We start from the raw sequence: 22,504 nt of genomic DNA, 5'->3' as shown, positions 1-22,504 counted from the left end.
GGTTTGAAATTCTGAGCATTTGGGTTTTTTTGGTGTACTTTCTATTTTTTCAGATATTTTCCTGGGAGTACTCTCACAGCTGCCATAAAAGGCAGCAGAGGCTGTGTACTCTCATTCCCATGTAGTTTCACAGTGCTAAGGCGGGATAAGCTGGTCTGACTGTGCAGGCTGGGGTGCTACAGAGAGCAGGGATAACCTCTCCTGTGGGTTTTGTATTGGGGATGCTGCTCCCATACATCTGTTCTTCCAGGTAGCAGAATTCTATACAAAAATATGGAGTCTATCCTGATTTTTTTTACCAGTTTTCCTCAAAAAGACCAAAAACTTCTGTTCTATTTGAAGTGTAGGGCCAGATCTCCAGACACTTGGAGCTGAAGGTGAATAACTTTGTCTCAGAGCAGCAGCAGTGCCTCCCAGGGCCTGGAGAAAACCCAGTTCAAGAGCTACACCTGAGTAGAGAATCCCCCTTCTCTCAAGAGGGGCTGGCCCTGGGCAGGATGGATAGGAGCTGGCTTGTGCCCATGGCATGGGGCCCCTCCTTGAAGCAGAAGAGATTTATGATGGACATAAACCCCATTCTTGATTAGCTCATAGTGGGACTGGAGTTAAAGAAGTGAATTCAGTGCTGTCATATCCTACTTCTGTTTGAAGAGTCTGGGACCTCTGAAATTAATTCTGACTGAATTAAGTTCCTATGCACAGGGAATGTATTTCTATTCTCTGTGTGCACAGGGGCAAGGAGTGGAGCTCTGGTCCATTTGCTCTCCAGTCAGTGAGTTATAATGCCCAACTTTCCCAGTGCTTAGGGAGTTCTCTGTGTGGGAACTGCCCCTCCACACAAAGCAGCCCTTTCCCCCAGAGCATGGCACAAGCAAGGACATCTCCATACTCACAGCTCCTCCAGCTGCTGGCACCGATGGAAACTGGGCAGCTCTTCGATTTGGTTGTGTGACAGCTCTCTGCAGGGAAAGGAGAGTCCAGGAATGTTGGGACATCACAAACCAGTGCCCTGAGCCCTCCCTTGCAAGGCAGGTACTGCTGGAGAGTGAGGTGACCTCCCCTCATTCTGCAGTTCCACTTTTGGTAACCCCAGTGAGTGACATCTCCAGCCTGCACCTGATGCTGGCTCTGGATGTCTCTATGCCAGGCAAGGGCTGCTCCAGGATTTACCCACTCACCCAGCCCAGCTCCCTTTGGGCTGATGGAGCTGCTCGTACAGCTGGCGTGGGCTTGTCCTCCCCAGCCTCAAGGCAGCTCTGAAACCCTCCCGTGCCACTTTTGCCATGCATAGCCCTGCCTTCTGTGGGCACAGAGATATTTCTGCCAGAGCTTGCAGAAGCTGCAGATGTGCCTGAAGAGCCTGGGGAGGTTTTGACCAGCCGGCTTCTCTCCTCCCTCCTGGCACAGCAACTCCACTGCCCATTGCCTGCTCCCCATTCAGCCTTCCCTGGCTTTCTCCCAAGGTTACAGAAGGGGTTGTGGCATTGGCAGGGATTTGGTTCAGGACATTACAGACTTTGAAAACCTCTGGTCCTTGTTCTTTCAAGTGCTGTCACTCAAAAACAGTTTGCAGCACTGATTCATAGCCCAGTGTCCTGTCAGCATCTAGAGTAGAGTGGCTTAATAGTCAGAGGAAAACCCACCCTGGCACAGCTTAATGAGAATTTATTGAATCTGAAACAGGCTGGGTAAGGAGCAATGTTTAAACCTAGCTCTTTTCCCCACCAGCAGAGACTGGATTTGTGGTTGTTCAAGGGAAATTTGCCCCAGGGTAAAGTTTTGTATGTGGTTTCTCTGCCGACTTTCCAAACTCGGTTTCCATCTTTCTGCCAATAGATTGCTCCTAAAATATTTCAATTATTATTATTTTTTTTGCCAACCCACTCACCACCAGTTTTCCATGGCAGAGAGGAGGGAGGGAAAAACAAGCAAAAGGTTTGTGCTTGGCTCTGGAAGCTGTCACCCATGATGGAGGAAGAGTCTTAGCATCAGTGACTTTTCCCTGATCCCTGTATGAATTCATTTGGCTTGACAGGGCTGTAGCTTAGCTAACAGTGGTGGGGGGAACCAGCCCCAGGAGTTATTTCTGGTTCCCCCAGAGTGAGGTGCAGCCCAGAATCTACAAACAGAGCAGCCTCAGACACATACTCTGTCAGGAACACACCAGGATGAAGGTGCTGATGACATCAAGGGACTTCAGCTCTGCTCAGGGGAGTTTCACCTGTTTCTGCTTGAGAAGAAGGACAAATCTTTCCGAACTCAAGGAGCATTTGGACAACTCTCTCAGGGACAGGGTGGGATTGTTGGGGTGTTCTATGCAGAGCCAGGAGCTGGACTCAGTGATGATTGTGGGTCCCTTCCAGCTCAGGATGTACCATGGTCACATGGAATCTGTGCCTTGACCAGGAGCTCTGGATGAAAGCAGCAGGATGATGCCAGGTTGATGCCAAAGGCTGCCCTGCCTGTGTATGCTGGGTTTAGATGGGTGGCATCCCAAGACGGTCGTGACCCTCTGCCCCTGCAGTGGCTCTACAGCCCCTGTTCAGGATCCTTGCAGAGAATCCACACCGTGCTGTGAGGCCAGAAATGCAGCTTTAACTATGTTAGCTGTGGTCAGATGTGTCACAGTCCAGCTCCTATGGCTGCCTATGACAGGCAGAGAACAACCACTGAGTCTGTGGGGATGGGAGACCAAGGCATTTCAAAGGCAGGAGAGATGTAAATATGCACAAACATTGGCCCACATTCTCTCTCTCTCCAAACCCTGAAAGCAATGCAATTAATGTCAGCAAAGCTCACTAGGGAAGAGGAACAAGGAACAAGGAACAAGGTGGTGTGTCCCAATAAAATTCTCCCACATGGGGGGTAGGCACAAAAGAACAGGTTCTGCTGTGAGGGTTTGCAGTCTGATAACTTGAGAACATAAACAGAGGTTTGGGACCCAACAGCCTGGGCCAGTCCAAAGGCTGCACTTTCCCAGCAAGTCATCCATTGAATTGGTCCAGATGTCTAAAGATGAGAGCTGATCCCTACAGGGACATCTGGAACCAAAAGCCTGTAATCTCCTAAGTTAAAAATTGACTTCTTTTATTTTTATGTTTTACTCTTGTTTCCAATTTCCGTGATCAAGAATTCACTCCTGTTGCTTTCCTGGAACAAACTTGTTTTCTTTTTCAGCTTGCTTGTATAAAGACTGATGAGAGGCAAGCCTGTTGCTGCCCTAAGGCTGCAAACTTGTATAAATCTGGCTCATGACTCATTTCCTGAGGATGTCTTTGACTGCAAACATAGTTGGGGATCTCAGGAACCAGGGATGTGATTCCTGAGACGATGCAGAACCTTTCTGAAATGTTGATTTCATCATGTACCAAGCTAAAGGAGAAAGCATGACCCCCCCACAGCATCATTCAGTGCCTGGCTAAGCGGGCAGAGCCAAAGAAACAGAGCAACAAAACCCTGATCTGCCTGTGCTGCCCCACGTGAGGAAATGCAGCCTTGTGGCCTCACAGGTCTCCATCAGGTCACACCTGATTCCTCCTGGGATATGAACAGGATCCTTCCTCCAGATGAAGGCACTTGCTGGAGCTCCAGCTGCAATAAGCCAAGGCTGGGGCAGAGGGTGAAGGTGATTTTCCCCTTGTTTTTGGGCTAAGAGCTTCAGCATAGCTGGGAGCTGTGAAATGCTGTGGCCATTCTTACCCATCTCCTTTTGTACCCTCTCTATGCCCCTTGCAGGGACAGTTCCCACTGGTGCAGAGCAAGGAGTGCCTGATACAGCCCTGGGACCAGAGCATCATGCTGGGATGAAGCAGCAAGTTGAAGAACAAGCAAGAGCTCAAAGTAGTGATTAAGAAAGTGGTGATTTCTGCATGGAAAAGATGATGGGAGCAAGAACCACAGAATGGTCTCCCACAGCTGGTCCTTTCCCTGAGCCAGATAAAGGAAAGCCCTGTTCCCAAGGGCATTTTTTAAGGAGCAGGCAGGACAGAGACACAGGTTACTCACAGGACTCGGAGGCTGGGCAGCTGCTGGCACATCCTTCTGGGGAGGAAATGGATGCCTGCCCGGGTCAAGGTCCTAGAGGGACGAAGAAGAGAGAAGAAATGGTGTTGCTGACAGCCAGCACCCAGACTCTGTGGCCCAGAAGCCCAGCTGCCAGTCCCAGATAGTGGCAGGACACAATATCAGTAGGACAATAAAATACCTGGAGAGGATAAAAAACTGCCAGGCACTGCTGCTGGAGCTGGCTAAGGTGAATGTGCCTACAAAGAGTTCTGGGCAACTGCTGAGTACTGAATTCACAGCTGTCCTTGGCCTTGTTGGGAGCAGGTGGCAGTGGCTGAGCCAGGACTGCCTCAGAAGCTTGTGTATGAGGAATGAATGGTGTGTCCCTGTGTCCTTGTGTCCTTGTGTCCCCATGTCCCTGTGTCCCTGTGTCCCCAAGACATGGCATGGCCAGGCCACATCCTGGCCAGGGGTGCTCCCAGTTTGGGCTCAGCATGGGGACCAGTGTCCTCCAAGACCTGCTCTCCAGGGCCTGAGGGGGTGAGGAGGGGGCCAAAGCAGCTGCAGGAGCCCCAGCCTGGGTGGCAAATGTCCCCTTAACTGCACCATGGTGCTGGTTCCAGTATGGGCACAGACCCAGTGTGGGCACAGCAGAAGCACTGCACTGAGAGGCTCACTCCTTCACAGATGCAGGGGGGAAGGAAGAATAAAAACCAAACAAACCAAACAAAGACTGGAGCACACTCAAGAGTACCGAGAGAGCCACTCACAGGGAGGAAAGCTGAGTTCAGGAGCCACAGGGGTGAAACGAAGCAGAAGGGTGAGTGACCAGGGAGAGGTAGAGCTGCATGCTGCACAGCACTGGGAAAGTTGTCCTCACTGAAACAGCCTGGACCACCTTGGAGGAGGAAGAGCACAGCTAGCAGGGTAAAAGGGAGAGAGGTGCCACTCACAAAACTTCTAGGCTGGTGGTGCCTTTGAGGTCCGGGAATTCCCTGATGTCTGTTGCTCCATTGAGTGAGCTGCAGAGAAACAAGGGGGAAGTGAGGTGGGCAGGAAAGGCAAGTGTAACTGCCCGAGGTTCCAGAGGCATCAGCCATGGTGGCAAATCTGCTTCCTCACACCCAGATGTGCTCAAGGCCCAGATCCAGCGTGTCCCTGTGGCTGGAGCAGATGCCTCGTGCTGTGTGGGTACAGTGAGATGGAGCTGGGCACTTCTGTGCAAGGAGACTTGGCAAGCTCAAAGCCTCTCCCATCCACTGACATTCTTGGCATGATCTCTACCCAAATTAAATTAAAAAAAAAAAAACCCAAACAATTACCATGGGGAATGTAAGCAGGGCATCCCACCCAAGCCTCCCTGGGTCTATGCATTTGGATCTAAAGAATGCAGGGCTATTTGAATGATTTATTTTACGTGCCTGGGGGAGGCTTATAAATAGAGATTTATGAGGTTGCCTCTGCCTCAGTATTTTTAGTGCTGTGCCACAACAGGTTGGCTGAAAAGCCAACGTGGGGAAGCTGTTGTGGTTCAGGTGGTGCCCAGCCTGTGTTGGTGGCCCTGGAGCAGGCCTAGGGCCAAACACGGGAAGGAAGCACTGCCACTGCCGGCCCAGTAATATCATTTGTGCCATGGTGCTGGGACGTGTTCCTCCACTTCTCCATCTTGTGGAGGAAGGCAGATGCCTTCAGTATCCTTCTGTTTGGGCAGTTACGCAACAGCAGCAAAAGCTGTGGCACTTGTGTGTGAGGTCTTTGCTGCTCCCAGCACAGCTGTGGAGACTCTGCAAGGCCTCAGTCAGCTCTGTGGGGAGGAGGAATTATAGTGGCTGCCTCCAAAATGCCCTTTTCAAAATGATCCTTCCTCGGAAGAAAACATCTGCAGTGTCTACTCGTTGGAGTAGCCTTTGGGGAGTTGTTTCATGGTCCTTTATTGGCACAGAGGGTCTTGAAAAAAGGGAGGGAGAGAGGAGGCCACAAAGGTGGCCACACAGGCTTTGGAACTCTCTGGGGGTGTGCTTGGTGAACTTACAGAGTGTGGAGCTTTGGCAAGTACTGGAAAGCAGACTGTCCAACAAACTGGATGGGATTGTCATAAAAATGGCTGCAATGGGAAAGAGGAAGGGCTCAGATTCTGCTGCACATAAAGAGAAGATGCTGTTACAGGTCAAGAGTGTCAAGAGCTACAGCTACAAGCCATGCAGGAGGTGCTGCTGCAATGTGAGGAATTCTTGCTCTCCCACTGTCAGGTTTCTGCTGGACATTGGTACAATTGAGGTCTCCTGGTGCTCTGAATGGGCCCTTTGGGGTCCTGCTGAACCAGATGGGCTAGAAAGGTGTAAAGCCCTCTCCAGTCCTACTGAGAAACACCTTGCACTGGAGGACACCTCCTGTGGTCTCGCACACAGCACCAGCACCTTTCTCCCTTGTCACAGTCAGTGGAGACAACTGAGCTCTTTTAGGACCCAGGGAGATATGGAGTCATCTCCTACGAGAAACACTTCCCTCTAGTAACTGTGAAAGACTTTGGATGGGCAGATGCAACGAAGAGATAAACATTCTGGGTGTACAGGCCCCCATCATCACTCAGTGATGCTGGCCAAGGGAGGTGGGGATGAGGCTGGTTGCTCTGGCTGCAGCAGTGAATGGTGTCCAGTTATTGGTATTTCTATAATTTAACTCCAGTTTGGACAAGCAGAGCTTTTGTCACTCGCCACAGTTTTCAATATCTGTGTGGTTCAGAGAAGTATCCAAAAGTCACAAACTCTGCCTAGGTCAGAGCAGAAATAAGCTGACAGCTGGGTGTGTATATCTGCAGAGCTCTGTGTCCCCAGGTCTGGGCAGACACACAGGGGTTTGGTATCCCAGCTCTCTGAGACGTGCTGCTGCTGCTGTGGCTGGCCAGCAGCTTTTCTGAACACAAGGAACAAACACCAGCAGATGTCAGCTAGGGCTTAGATGGTTTTCATGCAGACCACCTGTATTTTGTGCTTTCCCTGCTATCAGCCTGTGCTGTCAGCTGCAGGGAAAGGAAAACCCACAGCAGTTCTGAGAAGGAGCTGAGAAGAAGCAATTTCAGTCTGCTTTGGCACATGGATAGCAAATATCAGATTGTCATTTGACCGCTGTCAGAAATCCCAACTAAAGACATCAGGAAATGCCCCTTTCTGGGCAATATAAAGATATAGGAAACATTATTTAATTTTCTTACATTGTTTGGAGGAGGGGATTCCCAATGAATGCATTCTCTGGAATAGCTTTGATGTTGTTGTTATGAAAACCGCTGTTGGGAGAAACAAATATCTTAATATTAGTGAAATTAACCTTCTTTCTTTAACTCTTTTAAAGCCAGAGAGCCTTCAAGATATATATCAAATAGGAGACATAGGCTCCTTCTCAGCTGCAGCAGCATCCCAGCAGGTGAACAAGGTCTGAGGTTTGGCAGGACAAAATCTATTTCATTTACTCTGTGGGTTTTCCATATGTGACTCCACCAACCCCACCGAGGATACAAGGACTTAAGGTTTAACACTTTACAGGTCAGGAAACAGAAACAAGCCAAATACAAAATTTTCTATCCTCTAGGAACTACAATTTTTATGGATGGTTTCTGTTACAGCTCCACAGCTGCCAAACAGAGTGTGCCAGGAATTATTGCCCCACATGACTTAAAAGGATTTGTAGCTCTAGCTGTGACATTTTTTGTTAAGCTTAAAGAAAATTTCTATCAGCAAACTTTTGCAGCAGAAGAGAACTCTGTGGTCACAGTCTGACCTCTGGTACAGCAAAGGCAGCCACAGCTTCCTGTGTACAGGACTAAGACCAAGCTCTGGGTGATGCCCAGGTTGTTTATCCCAGAGGAGTCTGAGCAGGTAATTAGCTGGTGACTATTTGGAATTTGCCTCTTCTTTAGTGGAAGGCATTTCAAAAGCCATCTCAAAGGGGATTGAGGATCTTATTCTCATTTTGAAGGTGAGAATAATGATGATATCTGGCCTGAACAGAGAAATCTCATGACGATTGTTCCAGTAAAGAAAAAAGTAGTGCCAGATTTTTACTCCAAGAAACATGAGAGCAGCTGCTTTTGTCCACCCCAGCCTGGCACCAATGTGACATAGGAACTGTGGATCCACTCACCCCACCTTGGGCCTTCTACCTTTGTGGGTGACAAGTGGGATGGTTTCTTATTTTTACTATCTCCCAGGCTGACCAGTTAGAGGAAGGAGAGCTAGCCACTAAAATGGTCATAAACTTTGGTAATTCTCTATTACAAATTTATCCTAAGGGAGATAAAACAGTTTCTTCACATTAGAGGAGGTAGCACAGGGCCTGCAGAAATGATGGGCTCACAACAACATAGGTAGGTCCAGGTTGTGGCCCCAAGCTGGGGAATGGACATCAGAAGCAGCCAGAGAACAGATGGAATTTGAGCCCCTGAGATGCCACAGGAGAGTGAGGAACAGTAGGAGGAACCTGCTCTAAGGCTGGCAGACTCCCACTCCCCTCCGTGGTGTGGAGGCTGATGGGGAGGTGGTCAGAGCTGATGGAAATTGAGGAGATAAACGGCTTTGATGCAGTGGATGGGGCTGGGAAGGAAAAGAAAGGCTTGGATTGAGTGCTCTCCTCTAGTCAGAGCACACACAATGCTTTATTGGTCCCTCTTCCACAAGGACTGGTTTTGAAAAGGAATAAATAGAAAATCTCACAGCTCCTGCAGTCGGCCCAGTGTCCTGATAGCCCCAGGGAATTCCAGCAGCTCGTTGTAGTTCAGATCCCTGAAAGACAGAGAAGGGAAAAACATTCATTAACATTTCTGTAGGAACTCAACCCTATTTATCTGTGCTTTGAAGCCACGGTTGTTAACAAGGGAGACAGGTTTTCCTACGTGCTGTTCCAGCCACTGCATGGAATCCCAGTTCCTGCAGCAGGAATATTCCCTGCTCCTAGCACTGTCCAGAGCTGCTGCTCCCCATCTCCTGGGGGTCCTGGCCCCTTCTCCCAGGAGCTCAGCCCTGGGGCTGTGGCTCTGAGGATTTTTTCTTGCCTTTCCAGGTGAAAATGGGGTTCTTTGAAGGACAATAAACATGAACAGCATCAGTTATGTGGGCCCATGAAGGACTGCTCTGGACCCCTCGCCCTGTGGTGCAGAGGGCATTGGGGACCATTCCCTCACTGTTTGTCCTGGGGACATCGGGTCTCCCGGCCACTGGGATGTGCTGTGACTGGGAACAATGGGAAGAGGAAGCTGGGGGAAGACTTAGGTCTTCTTCTGATGATTGGAGTCAACCCCACATTGGAATCTGAGTCAAAGCTGGAAGTGATGTACTGACATGGTTGAGCATTAAGTTTAATTTGCTGTGTAGTAAAATAAATAAAATATACTGTGTTGGTTGTAATAAGTGTAGAATTTACTCACCCCAACTTGGCAACTAAAAGAGACATGTGAGTGAAATCTCAAGAGTTGTGCTTGTTTTACAAGGATGGGCTTAACCTCTGGAAAAGGATTTAGGGCACTGCTGGCAACCTGGGAGGAGCAGCCCTGCAAAGGGACCAATCCTGCTGTTGGCTGGAGGGTGCCCATGGAGACTGGTTGAGCTTTGGGTGTGCAGCCCTTCTCTAGCATGCCCAGCTTTCTTCTTGGAAGGCAATTTCAGCTGTCACAGTAACGTTTGATCCTATCCTGGCAATTCCACTTTGCAATTCACTGAAGTCTGAGAACCATGCAACTGCTTCCTACCTGCATGACACTCACCAAGTTTTAAGTGGTAGATACTTTGGAACATGATTACTGGCTCCTGGAGATTACTGTATAATTACATTTAATGAACCTCAAAGTAATTATCATGTAACCTGGATTGTGGTTTATGGAACAGAAATAACTGAGCATTTACACAGCAATGGCTGCTGCCCAATTACCCTGTAATTCTCATCCTCTGGGCCCAGGCATGGTCATTATGATCTCTCTTGGCACCCTTGTCTCTTACATCTTCTCTCACTACCAGTGCCCCTGCTTGGGAAGAACTCCATGGCACCGCCTCAGCTTTGCCCTGAAGGTGTTTACATGGGAAATCAACCCAGAGAGTCTCTTCAAATCGGCCCTTCCAGGACTTCTGGCTTATAGGATTTATGTCTTAGAGAATGCTTATCATGGAATTACAAGAGAGTGCACAAACCCAAGAGAAAAATATGGAATGAAGTTGTTGTGGATTTTGTCTCATGTAACTCTGACTAGGTCCACACCAGACCTTGTTGCTGGATTCCCTGAGAAGCCCAGAAACTGTGGCATGTCCTGGTTTGGCAGAGTTTGTCTCCTGCCACTAAGGGCAGTTTTCCCTCCTCCAGTTACACAGGGATCTGGATGCTGGTACTTCATGGAGGGATTTGAACAAATGAATCCTGCTCCTGTAGGACCCAGAAAGGGTTCAATAGCTGGCAGTGCTGGCAATCAGCAGGGAAGAAGCACAGGGCTGGCAGTGAGCCCACCCTGCAGTGTAGTGGCAGGGTCCCAGCACACCTGAAGCTGCTGTGCCTGTCCCAGGGCCAGGAGTGGAACACGAGTGATGTGTGCCCTCCTCACACCTCCTCACATCTGTTAGACAGGAGAGCTCTGCCTCTCCCCAAACTCGCTCTGACACACTCTGCTCTCATCTGGCTCCAAGCAGATCAGTGCTTTTCCTCCATCTTCTCTGCCTGAGCTCAAATTGATCTGTTCAAGGATAAATAGCCTAACACATGACTGCTCATAGCCTCACTCTTTGCCTGTAGCTCCCTATCAGCTGCTTGGTTGCTCTTGGCCAGTGTCTGTAGATGGCACCTGCCAGGTTCCATCAGGGCCTGGCTGAGGGCTCTCATTGTACAGGCTTGGTTACCAGGGGCAGGACTGGTAATGTCACATCTCTTTGCTGCTCAGGAAGATACAAGAGTGGATTTCCCAAGGGAACAAGCAATGGGAAGTGCAGGCAGGACCCCACTGGGCATTTTCAAAGCATCAGTCAAATCTGATTAACCTCCAGATCACTGCACTGGTTGAAATCAGAGTCAACTGACAGCCCCAAATGATGCACATAAAGTGCATAATACCTTTAAAAATTTCACTCTGCAGTGACTCCCTGAACTTAGAGGGAGATTCCACAGGGAGCAGGAACCTGCAGAGTTCATTCAGGGCTGGGTGCCTACCTGTGCCACTTCCCTCCCCTGCACCACAAACTGGGGCTGGGATGATGCCTGTATGATGCCAAGGGACAGTCCCTGGAGAAGAGGCCCTGTGATCCCCAGCCCAGGGTGACATCTAACCCACACTGCCACTGTGGAGGCTTCCTATGATGGCACAGGGCTGTTTCTGTGAGCTGCCAACAAATGGAAAATATTGCCCAACAGAGAGGAGGCTTGGCTCACCTGTGATTCACTAACACAACAAGGGATCTTAGATCTGCAACCAGTATTATTTACAAGGAAAAATTCATTGTGCTGTAATATTTGCTCCTGTCTTTAAAAATGTGTTTCCTTTCCGGCCTGCACCTCTTCCAGGCAGGCCGGTCTTTCATCAGCAGATGAAGGTTCTGTTTGTACCTCTGCACGTGTGCAAGTATGTACAGGACCAGTTCTTCCTGAGCGAACACACACCGTTCCCAGCCCTGGCAGCATCCTGGGGCCTCCCTCCCCTTGCACTTGACAGATACAAAGAGCATTCATTGTGTTCAGCAGCTCCTTCTGGGTAAAAGCCCATCTTGGAATGCTGGCAGACACTGGGCTTGTTGGAAAGTGGAAACGCAACCAGGTGTAGTCATGCTGCCAGCCACCCCGTTCTGTTCAGAGCAGACAATGTGCCTGTGCTCGCTCCTGCCCGTGCTTCCTGGGTTTTGGGGAGGTGAGCCTCCTTCCTGGAAAACAACCCAGCTGCTCTGGGGAACAGGTCCCTGGGTGCTGCTCACAAGTGGCTGCTCTGCATCTCTGCTGCTCTCACCGTCCTGACTTGTCTGCAGTGCAGCTCCTGGCCAAGCTCTGCCCAGTTCATGGGTTTCAGCTGGTTGGAGGGGTTTGGAAGAAATCCAGCACTCAGGATGGTCCTCAGGTGTCATCTCTTCTCTGCAGTTGGGCCACTCTTCCCAAAGCCCAGACCCAAACCATGACGAGAAAAAAAATTCCGTGTCCCTTCTTCTTCTTTCACAGAGCTGGAGTCGGGCTCTGGTCCAAGAAATGACCCAGAAATCACATTCAACCTCCACCACGGTGTTCCTGTCAGTGGGGAAGTTTCTGTTCATTCGGTGAAATTCAGTCCTCTGGTCTTTCCACAGCTGCTATCAGGCTCCATCTGTCCCAGACCTCTCCTCTCTGCCTGCTGTCCCATGGAGAATTTGGCCCATCCTGCTGGTGGAACCTTTTCCCCAGCATAGGCTCAAGGCAGATTGGAAGAACTCATGACTCATTAACTTTGCTTTTTTACTCCAGTGGCAACACAATTTCCTCTCCTGAGCATGTCAGTGAACTGCCCATCAATCACAAACCCTCTGGTGGATGTAGGAAATGGAGGTGCTGTAGCAAACACCTTGAAGGGTCCCCTTCCTTTCCCTGCCTTACCTCAGGTACTTGGGCAATGCTTTGCTTCCCTAGCTCCACAGTCTCTTTTCCACTGCTTCCAGATTTGAGATGATGCAGGGAAAGCTGCAAAAAGCCACTTCACTGTTCCCATGCACAGCTGTGGCATGGGCTGGGATGGCCCAGGAGGCCTCTTGGCCCAAGGGAGCTGGACCTGGCAGTTCTGGGGTCTGGCCCAAGGCTCTGTGTGCGATGTGTGGGGTTCCCTGGCTGAGGAGTGCTGTCCTGTTTGGCACAAAGAGATCAATGGCAGTGTTACTTGGTGGAAGGATGGCAACACACCATGGCCATGGCTATGCCAAACAATAGGGAAGTCTCACAACAACAACAAAAATATTAAAAATAATGAGCATGGCATAAGGAAGTTTCCCCCATTATCAAGGGCTTTTGAAAGCGAAATCAGTCAGGCAAGAGGCTCAGAACTGATGTGCAAGAGCAATGACTATGAATAATCCCTTTCCTCAGCTCAAAGTTACCAGCTCTAGCATGGCAGTGGGATGGTAAGAGGAGCCTTGTCTATTCTACTTGAAATGAAAGCCCATGAAAGGTCACCCAGTCTGCCCAAGACTCAGTGAACTGGCTGGCTTTCCATTGTTTTTATTGCTAGAGGGAGCCTATAGCTTCATATTTGGATGATCTTAACCAACCCTGTTGTTTATTTAGAAATAAAAGTAAGTTGACATCAAAGGCCCAGTTATTTTGGGCTTTAACTGCCAGGGTGATTTGAAGCTGACAGCAAGCAGCCTGGAACTATTAATATCTTCAGTTATGCCAAAAGGAGAGAAGGAGGAGAAAGAGTCTCAGGTCAATTTTCTGCCTGTTAGGGACTATTAGTGGTTTCACACAGGAAGCCAAAAAAAATAAAATTATATAGTACTATAAATTCTTCCATAAGCCACAAAACACCACAAATTTGCAGCTAATAAACCTGAAGATGAAGTGAGATTAGAAGTTGTAGATGGGACATTTGCTGACTATTTCAGTCCCAGTAGAGTTGGGGATGTTACTGTGGTGCCTGGAGGGGACTTTGTGCAGCCTCCTCTGAGGACCTGCATTTCCACCTGTCCTGTGCTGGCACCTCCTCAAGCTGCCAGTAAATGTAATTACTGCCTCTGCTAATTGTGCTGGTTACTGTGGGCAAATCAAGCACTGGAAATGATTTAATTGGTAGTCTGGAAGCCCAAGGGGGCCATGGTGACCCTGTAGTTTGACCTCTTGCCCAGCACTGGCCAGGCAGCTTTACCCAGACTCCATCCACCCAGTCATGACTTGTGGCTGAGCTGTCAGATTAGTTCAAATATGAAAAATAATGGTGCAACGTGTGCCGTATTTTATGGGATCAGGGATTCATTAAGGTTGGAAAAGCCAAAATCATTAAGTCCAACCATTAACCCCATGTCCTTAAGCACCCTAGGTGTTCTTTTGAATGCTTGCAACACTTTATGTTGTGCAGCATCAGCCCAAACCCCCTCTCCGGGGGGCAGGCAGTGGGGCTGTGCCTTGCCCAGCTCAGCCTGGGGGATGAGATGCTGCCAGTGCCTGCAATAAGTGACAGGAGGGAAGGGGTCTGTGGAAGGACCCAGAGCACTTGTCTGGCTCCAGGCAATGTGCCCATCCCCTAAAGGAAGACAAGAGGGGGATGTTCACATGCACTGCCGAGAGCAAGACCCACCATGGGATTCATCTGCTAGGGTCAGTGTTTTCATTGGGAAATTAAACATGTCCTAGAAAACCCCTTTGTTTTTGTGAGCTATAAGGATAAGCCAGGCTATGATGGAACTTGAGGGAGTGCCTGCTCCCAAAGGAGCAGAGGTGGGCTGCCCACTGTGGGAAGGTTGTCAGGTACTCTTAGGGTACATGATTCCTACCAGGAGCAAGCAGCAGTCCCTGAATGAGGATTCATTCTGACAGCCTGGAAACATCTCAGCCTCTCACTGATACGGTGCTGCAGCACTTTACAGGGTTTCAGTGGCACTGATGGTCCATTGCTGAGTCAGGGGGACTGTCTGTGGTTGATTCTGGAGCCCCTGCAGCCACCAATCCCTCCCAGTGCAGCTCTGATCTCCACTGAAAATCCCAGCAGTGTCCAGAGTGTGGCTGTTCCACCCAGGACTCCTGTCTGCCCTCTGATAGAGGTAATGGATAAATGTTTGATGTATTTAACTCTGCCATGCACATTCAGACACAAAGGCTGAGCCCTCGGTGCTGGGACACACAGAAACATCCACGGAGCTGATGGCTCAGGAGGCAGGCACAGAGGGGGCTGCTCTTTGCCAGGCTGCAGAGGAAGGCAAAGCTCAGGGAAGCCTTGTATACAGCACAGCATTCCCCAGCTGCAGGAAAGAAGCTGGGGATTTCTACCTGCTCCCCAAAATACACAAATTGCTGGGAATCAGCCCCTGGAGCTCAGCTACTGGCAGGAGGCAGAGTGGGATGGAGGCAGAGCTTCTCTGCATCAGCATATCCATGGTGAAAATGTGCCCCCAGCTGCCTCTGCTGCAATTCTGCTGCCTTCAAGGGCTGCTCCTCCTTTACACAGGCATCACTTCACACACACACACCTCAGGAGCTGCTCCAGGAAAGGCTCTGGGAACAGGGAAAGGCTTTGGGCAAAAGGAAGCCCAAAGAGCCAGAGGAGCTGAGGACCTCTGATGGGTCACAGCATGTCTGCAGACTCTGAGGTTGGAGTTTGGAGAGCCACGGTGCTGCTGTTCATTGCCAGATCAGTGGCTCCAAGGCTGCAGGATCAGTGGCAGGGGGAGCCAGGCTGGAGAGCTGGCCAGGTGCAAGAGGGGGTGTGAGGATTTGGTGGGCAAAGGGAAACCAGGCAGATTGTGCCATGGAGATGAGCCTTAGAGTGAAACCATGGAAAAGTGCAGTGTCTCCAGAGATACCTTTTCACCTGAACTACCTTCACTTTCTCCCTTTTTTCATTATAAACCTGCAAAATATTGTGTCAGACTGGGCTTGTGCTCTGCCAAAGCTCAGCCTGGTTCCCAGGTACAGAATGGTTCAGAGCTGGGCTGTATCAGGGAGGGCACATTCCTGGTAGTCCAGGCTCCTGCCCTAGGGGGAGAAGCTGCAGCAAATTGGGAGCAGGGCCCAAGGAGACACGTAGTCAGTATTAGGTGTGTTTGCCAGTTCAGTTTTACAGGTGACTTTTTCTGTTTGGAAAGTCACTTTCCACTTACACAGTGATCAGACAGTGAACTTTATAGCTCTGTTCTTGGAGCAGGCACAGGTCCAAGAATATGGGCCATGCAAGCAGGGCCCTCAGCTGTGGCCTCCTTTCCAAAAAGCCACATGTCCCCTTCCTTTCTCCATGCCCTCAATCTGGGTACCTGAGCCTCTCTCCAAGTCCCTTCCATCCTCTGGCAGGGCAGGTTGGGATCACACAGCCAAGTTCTGATGAGCTGCCTGGGGACCCATGCTGACCCTGCAGGGCTGCAGCATCAGGATGCTGAGCAAGTACCAGAGCAGCTCAGTGCAGCAAACAGGGTGTCCTTGAGGGATCAAATCCATCAGCTGCTTTGGGAATTGCACACATTTCACATTAACATCAAAAGACTGCACAAAAGGCTTCAAATTAAACATGCTGATAGGTTGAGGAGGAAGGTAGCATTTGGCAGACAGTTTTCTGGGAGAACAGCAAAGCTTGCCTGGCCCTTGAAGTGTTAAACAACCCTTGTATGAGCTGTACTGGAGATATTTTTCATGTTCTTCTTCCTGCCTTCATTGCCCAAGGTGCACTTTATATTAATTTTCTTACTTTTTTTTTTTTTCTCTGCCATAGAGAATCCAACTCTCCAGAGGAGTTGGTAGGTTCCAGCTCTGCTCTGCATTTACAGACTCGACTAATTACCCAGATAATGGGATGGGTGCTGTGGTAAGGGCATTTCCTGTGAGACAAGGTTAGGCAGATAAAATGCCTGGAGCCAGAGGGTTTTGGATTCAGCTGTTCTGGGAGACGTTTCTAATTTATTAGTGCTATTTTTTAAAAAGAAATTAAAAAGTTTTTAAATGAATGGAGATTTGCTCTTTCCAAGTGATTTATCTCCTTTGTCTGATGGGCGGAGGAGCTGGCAGGGATGTGGATGGGGAGGGAGAACCCAGGGAGATAGGAAACAGTGGGGTCATCTCAGGTGGAGGGGATGGGCGAGGGCTGCACGGCCTCTCTGAACACAGCCGTGTCAGAGACAGGCTGGAGACATCCCAAAGGAGCAGCACTTTGGGACAGATTGTTGCTATTTTGGCTGCAGCCTGGAGGCCTCCAGCATTCTGAGCCTGTCCTGGGGAGCAGCCATTCATTTCCCAGCCCTGCCTGTGCCTCAGGAGCCACCTTGGCCCCGCTGGGGCTGGGAAGGCAGGACACTGCCAGGACACGTTTCTGCTCCCTGCCAGTGCCAGGGTCTGTCTGTGTCCATGACAGGGCCCACTGGCAGGGTCACAGCTCCTTCTTTTGCATTTTTCCCTTTGCCTCAGCACCTCCAGACACAGCTCTGAGCTGGTGCTGGGGAATGTGAGGTGGCTTTTGTGGTGGGGGACATTCCACATCCCCTGCCATGGTGCTGCGTGGCACTGCCAGCCCACCTGAAGCACAGCTGAGAGCACAGACCTGCCAGAGCCACTGCTGCTGCCCACCTGCATTGCCCCAGGGTCTCACATCAGGCTTCCTGTTCTGTGTGTGTGACAGCCAGCCCCCAGGGCCACCACACCTCTCCCTGCTTGGACAAAACACTCTGATGGGAGAAAACATGCTTTCCCCTTTTCTTCAAAGCAGGATCCCAGGGCATTTTCAATGAGTCACTTCCACAACTGCTTTGGTGGAAGATTTGGGAAGATTCACGAGGAGCCTCTGGCCCCTTTCAGCTGCTCTCTGCACTTGCTCTCTGGGTCTGCTCTGCTCTGCTCTGCCATGGAGATGCCAAGGGCTGCTTAATATCAGGGAAGGTGGGAATGCTAAATGATGGTCTGTGTGTGCTGGTGTTTGGCTATAGAATTTGGGGCCAGCTCTGAGATTCAGCTGTCATAATCACATGCCCTCCCTATGGCTACCTCTGAAGCACACACACTCAAACACCTATGGCTGCACAGCTTCAGGTCAGCTTCCCCTTCCATCCCTCTGCACAGAGCAGGGACCTGGAGCTTGGTCATGTGGGGGGGCTTCACTTACTCCCCTTCAGCTGTGATCCATGAAATATTCATATTTCAGGGACACAGAGGGGTAAATTCAGTGCTATCACAATCTACCTAATGAAGCTGAAGTTGAGCAGTGTGAGATATGAGGCAATTGTTCATCAGCCTTTACACTGATAGCAAAGCTCAGCTTTCCAGATAAGGTGGTAAGGAAGAAACCTGGGCATGAGACCAGCCTCCCTGGAAACTGATGTCACAGGGATCCTCTTATGAGAAATCCTCTCCTCATACAGCAGTGGGGAACCTGCCCCTGTGTTAGCAGCATGCAGGCCTTTGGATGGCAGTTTTCCCTTGCTGTTCCTCTGAAACCACAGCCACGCTCTCCCCAGCCCTCAGCACAAGCTCTGAGTGTTGCCAAGAATCAGTCTCTGTCATTGCAGTGATGCTCCTGGCTGCAGCTGAGCTGCTCTTTCCATCAGCTTTTCCAGAAGCACTTCTGCTTACCAGGCTTATATACACAGCAATTCTTATCACAGAATCATGGGATGGTTTGTATTGGAAGGGACCTTAAATATAATTTAATTTCAAGCCCCTGCCATGGGCAGGGACACCTCCCACTAGAAGGTGGGCAAACCCCTTGCCCTTCTTGCTGTTTTGTTCAAGACACAGAAATGGAGTCTAAGATAGTCAGGAAATGTAGAAGTCAAGATATTTCCATCCAAATGGCAGAAGCAGGCTTTTTCAGTGGGTGTCAAACATCCCAAAGGATGATAGACCAGGACTGACAAGGTCAATCTGGACCAGGGAAGCAATGCAAAGAGCAGTGTGTCTGCAGTCTCAGCCCTTGGCATGCCCTGTACATACTTCTTGCAAAAGATGGTGCTTCTCTTGACTCTGTTTCATTTCACCTCCCCATTCCTCACCCTCTGGGATACCCTCACCCTGGAGTGTCAGGACACCTGCCAGACATTCACCCTGGCCACAGGCCTTTCCCTCTGGCCATGCCAATGGGGATGGATGTCCTTCCCTTGGTATTTATGGTCTCCATGCCCAGCAGGGCAGTGCTGGCTCCTCCCTGCATTTCCTATGGGCATCCCCTGACCTCACACCTTGTGTAGAGGATTGAGGCCATTACCCCAAAGGAGGAATGTGTCACATCAGAATATTTATACTCTTATTTACTCCATGTCTTTGGGAAAGGGCTAAAAAATGCCAATCTTCTCCCACTCTGACCATCTAATCCCTGGTTTCATGGCTCAGCTTGGGGCTTCTTCCCACAGCCCTGCAGGGTTGTGTCATCTCTCAGGCTGATGGGAACTGGAGAGGGAACCTCACTGGTTTACAGGGCTGTTTTGAAACCCCTTTGGGAATCTGGCCCAGGCTGCTGTGGCTTGCTCCCAGCCTACCTGCCAGCTTTCCTTCCCCGGAAGAGAAGGCTGGGGGGGTGGCTGGGGAGCAGCCAGGTCTTGTCCTGACAGAAAATTTCCTTGGAGATGCTTTCTCCAGTTTCATGCTGGTGTTTGACTCATTAAGACTGGGTGGGTGCTGCACATCTGCCTGCTCCCCCATCAGTGTGGAGAACACAGAACTGCTCTTGCTGTGCACTTGGCAGAGCTGACTTGTGCATAGGAGCTGCAGGTCAGTGCAAGGGAAATGTGAAGGTTTCACCTCTTTCTAGATTTGTTGCCCTCCTGAAATATTGGGGCCAAGCCCTCTCCAAGAACAAAGGTGCTCTGCTGGGATCTGCTTTTGCAGAAAGGCTGGGACTTGGGGCAGGGGAGCAGTGTGGTTTTACTTATGCAGCTCACACATTGCTGAGATCTGCACGAGGCAGTGCCTACTGCTTCTCTTAGTGTTTTGGCATTTAATAAAAATATAAGTTTTCCTGTCTAGCTGAATATGAGAATAAATGTTCCCCTCAGGAAGAGGAGGTTTTTGAACCTCAAACTTCCCAGGCTCTTCTGAAAAACCTGAAACAATGTTTTCCTCTCAAATTTTACAGTTCTTCAACTATTGTGCCTGGTTTATAATCAGCATCTGGCCACAAATACTCATTTTAGGAACCCTGGAGAAATTTCTGTCTTCACCAACCCTTACCATCCTGCTGCCTTCCAGGAGGTAACGCCCACGGGGTAACTGAGAGCATGGTTTGGCCTCCACAAGCCAAGAAAATGTGCTAAGTGCTGTCAACAGAATGTAATCATAATTTGAGTAAAAGGGTAAATGTGGAGACTGTAATCGTCTCCACATGCACAGGAGCTGAGAGGTGATAGGTAGATGCAAGTCTAGCAGCTTGGCTCGGATGGTGCAACAAAAGCTTGGCAGTTTTTTGCCCCAGAGCTTGCCCAGCCTTGGTCAGCAGACAGGTGGGTGCTAAGGATGAGCATGGGAGGGCGGGTCCACGTGTTCCTCAGGGATCACTGAGCTGGAATGGTTGCTGGCCCAAAGGAGAGAACTGGATACTCAGGTCAAGAAGGCCTCTCACTGCTCTGGAGGACACTTCTTCAGAACAATCAGATGTGGAGGAGAATCTGGGGAGTCTGGAGCTCTCTGCCACAGCACCATCCTCGCTGCAGGCAGCTGTGCAGGGTGGGGCTGTGAGATGCTCACACCAATCCATCCTGCAGCACCTGGACACAGGCAAAGCCTGGACACAGACAGAGCCCTGCTGCAACCCTTGGAGGTTGGATTCTAGCAGGGCTGACTGATCAGCATCAGCAGAGACAGGACAGCAGAGCTGCTCCAGAGTCCCACAGTGCTGCACAGCCCTGTCCCTGCAGGCACTGGGAGCAAGAGCAGGGGACATGAAACTCCCCAAGTGCTGGGTGGCATCTCGGATGAGCAGCAAAAGGCAAAGAAAGTGTGAGAGCAGGAGCAGAGTGGAAGAGAGGGAAAATAAGCATTCAGCACAAATGGCTGTGGAAACAGAATTATCTCCCAGGGCTATGAAATCCTTTAGTCTTTCCCACAGCAAACAAGGGGCCATCTTTTTCCTCTGCAGTTCCATCTTGCTTGGGATGGGCATCAGCATCTCTCATCACCCTGGCTGCAGAGAAGGGTTGCCCAGATGCAGGCTGGGATGTTGCTGCATGTCTGCTACAGCTGCAGCCCAAGCAAGGTTTTCTTCCATCAGCAAGTCCTCTGCTTCCTCCTGCAGCTCCCTGCCTTTGTGCTGCCTGGTGCCACAGCTCTGCCCTCACATAATTGCCTGTGACCACCAGAAATGACTGGGGAGAAAGCCAAGCTGGGACCCGTGGGTCACCAGAGGAGACTATCCATCAGCCTCCCACCCCTGGCACAGTTCAACCTCTCCCCAGCTGAGCCCTTCTGGGTGGTCCCAGGATCTGCCAGTCTGCAAGGCAGAGACAATGTGTGTCATGGTCCTGCCCTGAGGAGTGTGTCTGGGGACCAAGGGTTTGCCTGCTGCTGCCACTCTTGCCTGATAGCTGCTGTTGGCACCATGCTGGGCACAGAGGGGCCCTGTCTCCTTGAGTGGCACTTGAATGCTGGGAAGCAGCATCTCCTTCTGCCATGACCTGGACCCCCTGGTTCTCCTGGCAGGAAGCAAGGGCCTGACTCTGACCCCAAGCCTGCATGAAGGGACATATTTCTGCACAATTGAAGGCATCAAGCACCTCTTCCAGTCTTTCAGAGCCTCAATTTATTTGTTTGCTTGTTTATGTTTCCTCCTGGGCCAATGCAGAGCACACGAGACACAGGCCATTCATGCAGCTGGCACAGCACAGGGAATGTGTGGCCAGGCTGTGGGATGAAACTCTCCCTGAGTTCAGGGTGAGCCCCTTGCTGCTAATCACACAATCACAGAAGGGTTTGGCTTGGAAGGGGCCTCGAGGCCCATCTCATTCCACCCCCTGGTTGCTTCAAGCCCTGTCCAACTTGACCTTGAACATTTCCAGGGATGGGGCAGCCACAGCTTCTCTGTGGACTCTGTGCCAGGGCTTCATCACCCTAACAAGAATTTCTTCCTATTATCCAATCTCCATCTACCTTCCTGAAGATGTGACCTGGAGGTGGGTTCATTCCCGCTTCCCGTTCTCCCTGCAGTCTTCTGACTGATTGTTTCCTAGCCACGCCAAGCACATGGTGCACAGTGAAGTCAGCTGGCTGTGGGTGATGCTAGCAGACATGAGATCATCTCTGAGATGTCTCACAGACCCCTGAGGACTTTACAGGCCCCAAACTCACACCAGCTCCTTGCTTTGGGGGTCAGGTGTTAGGGAGCTGAGAAAAAGGAGACACACTCCCTGAGTAGGGAATGCATCCAAGCTCTTGGGATTGCATCTGGAATGGTGTCCAGGGCCTCAGAACCCCTTGCCATCAACACTGCCCACATGCACAGGTCCCCCTGCAGCAGCAGCACAGCCTGAGCAGCTTGCACAGCCACAGCAGGAAAGGCCAGGCTCTCACTCCCCAGTGAGCATCATGCCCTGGGCATCTACTCATGCTGGTGCCTGGAGCCAGCCCTGCTGCTGCCCTCAGTGCCCCTGGTGACCAGGGACACGTGTGGGGCTGACCTCCTGTCCTGCACGCTGTGCTGGGGCATGAACACACCCCATGGCTTTAGAGAAGGAAACAGGGCACTCACAGGGTTTCCAGGCTGTGCAGCCCATCAAAGCCGTTGGCTCCCAGGCTCTGGATCCGGTTGTTGTGCAGGTGCCTGTGGACAAAACAGAGCTGGTCAGTGGGGCTGCAAGCTGAGCTTTCCCTTTGGTCTGAGCCATGGTCCAGAACCTCCTGTAAGCTGAGC

At 50.5% G+C, this 22,504-nt stretch overlaps 1 protein-coding gene across 1 annotated transcript in view; it reads right to left on the bottom strand.

Moving 5' to 3' along the window:
- LGR6 (leucine rich repeat containing G protein-coupled receptor 6) overlaps positions 1 to 22,504 on the bottom strand; it is a 143,044-nt gene that overhangs the window by 17,559 nt on the left and 102,981 nt on the right. Inside the window, exons 6-12 of the mRNA XM_033079937.1 lie at positions 22,343 to 22,414; positions 8,712 to 8,780; positions 7,217 to 7,288; positions 6,038 to 6,109; positions 4,959 to 5,027; positions 4,006 to 4,077; positions 894 to 959 (exon numbers count right to left, since the gene is read on the bottom strand). Coding sequence (XP_032935828.1) covers positions 894 to 959; positions 4,006 to 4,077; positions 4,959 to 5,027; positions 6,038 to 6,109; positions 7,217 to 7,288; positions 8,712 to 8,780; positions 22,343 to 22,414 — 492 coding nt within the window. The remainder of the gene's footprint in view (positions 1 to 893; positions 960 to 4,005; positions 4,078 to 4,958; positions 5,028 to 6,037; positions 6,110 to 7,216; positions 7,289 to 8,711; positions 8,781 to 22,342; positions 22,415 to 22,504) is intronic.

The sequence above is a fragment of the Catharus ustulatus genome, chromosome 25 (assembly GCF_009819885.2).
Source record: "Catharus ustulatus isolate bCatUst1 chromosome 25, bCatUst1.pri.v2, whole genome shotgun sequence".
NCBI lineage: Eukaryota > Metazoa > Chordata > Aves > Passeriformes > Turdidae > Catharus > Catharus ustulatus.
Note: the sequence above shows the minus strand (reverse complement) of the source record. Positions and strands in the feature narration are given on the sequence as shown.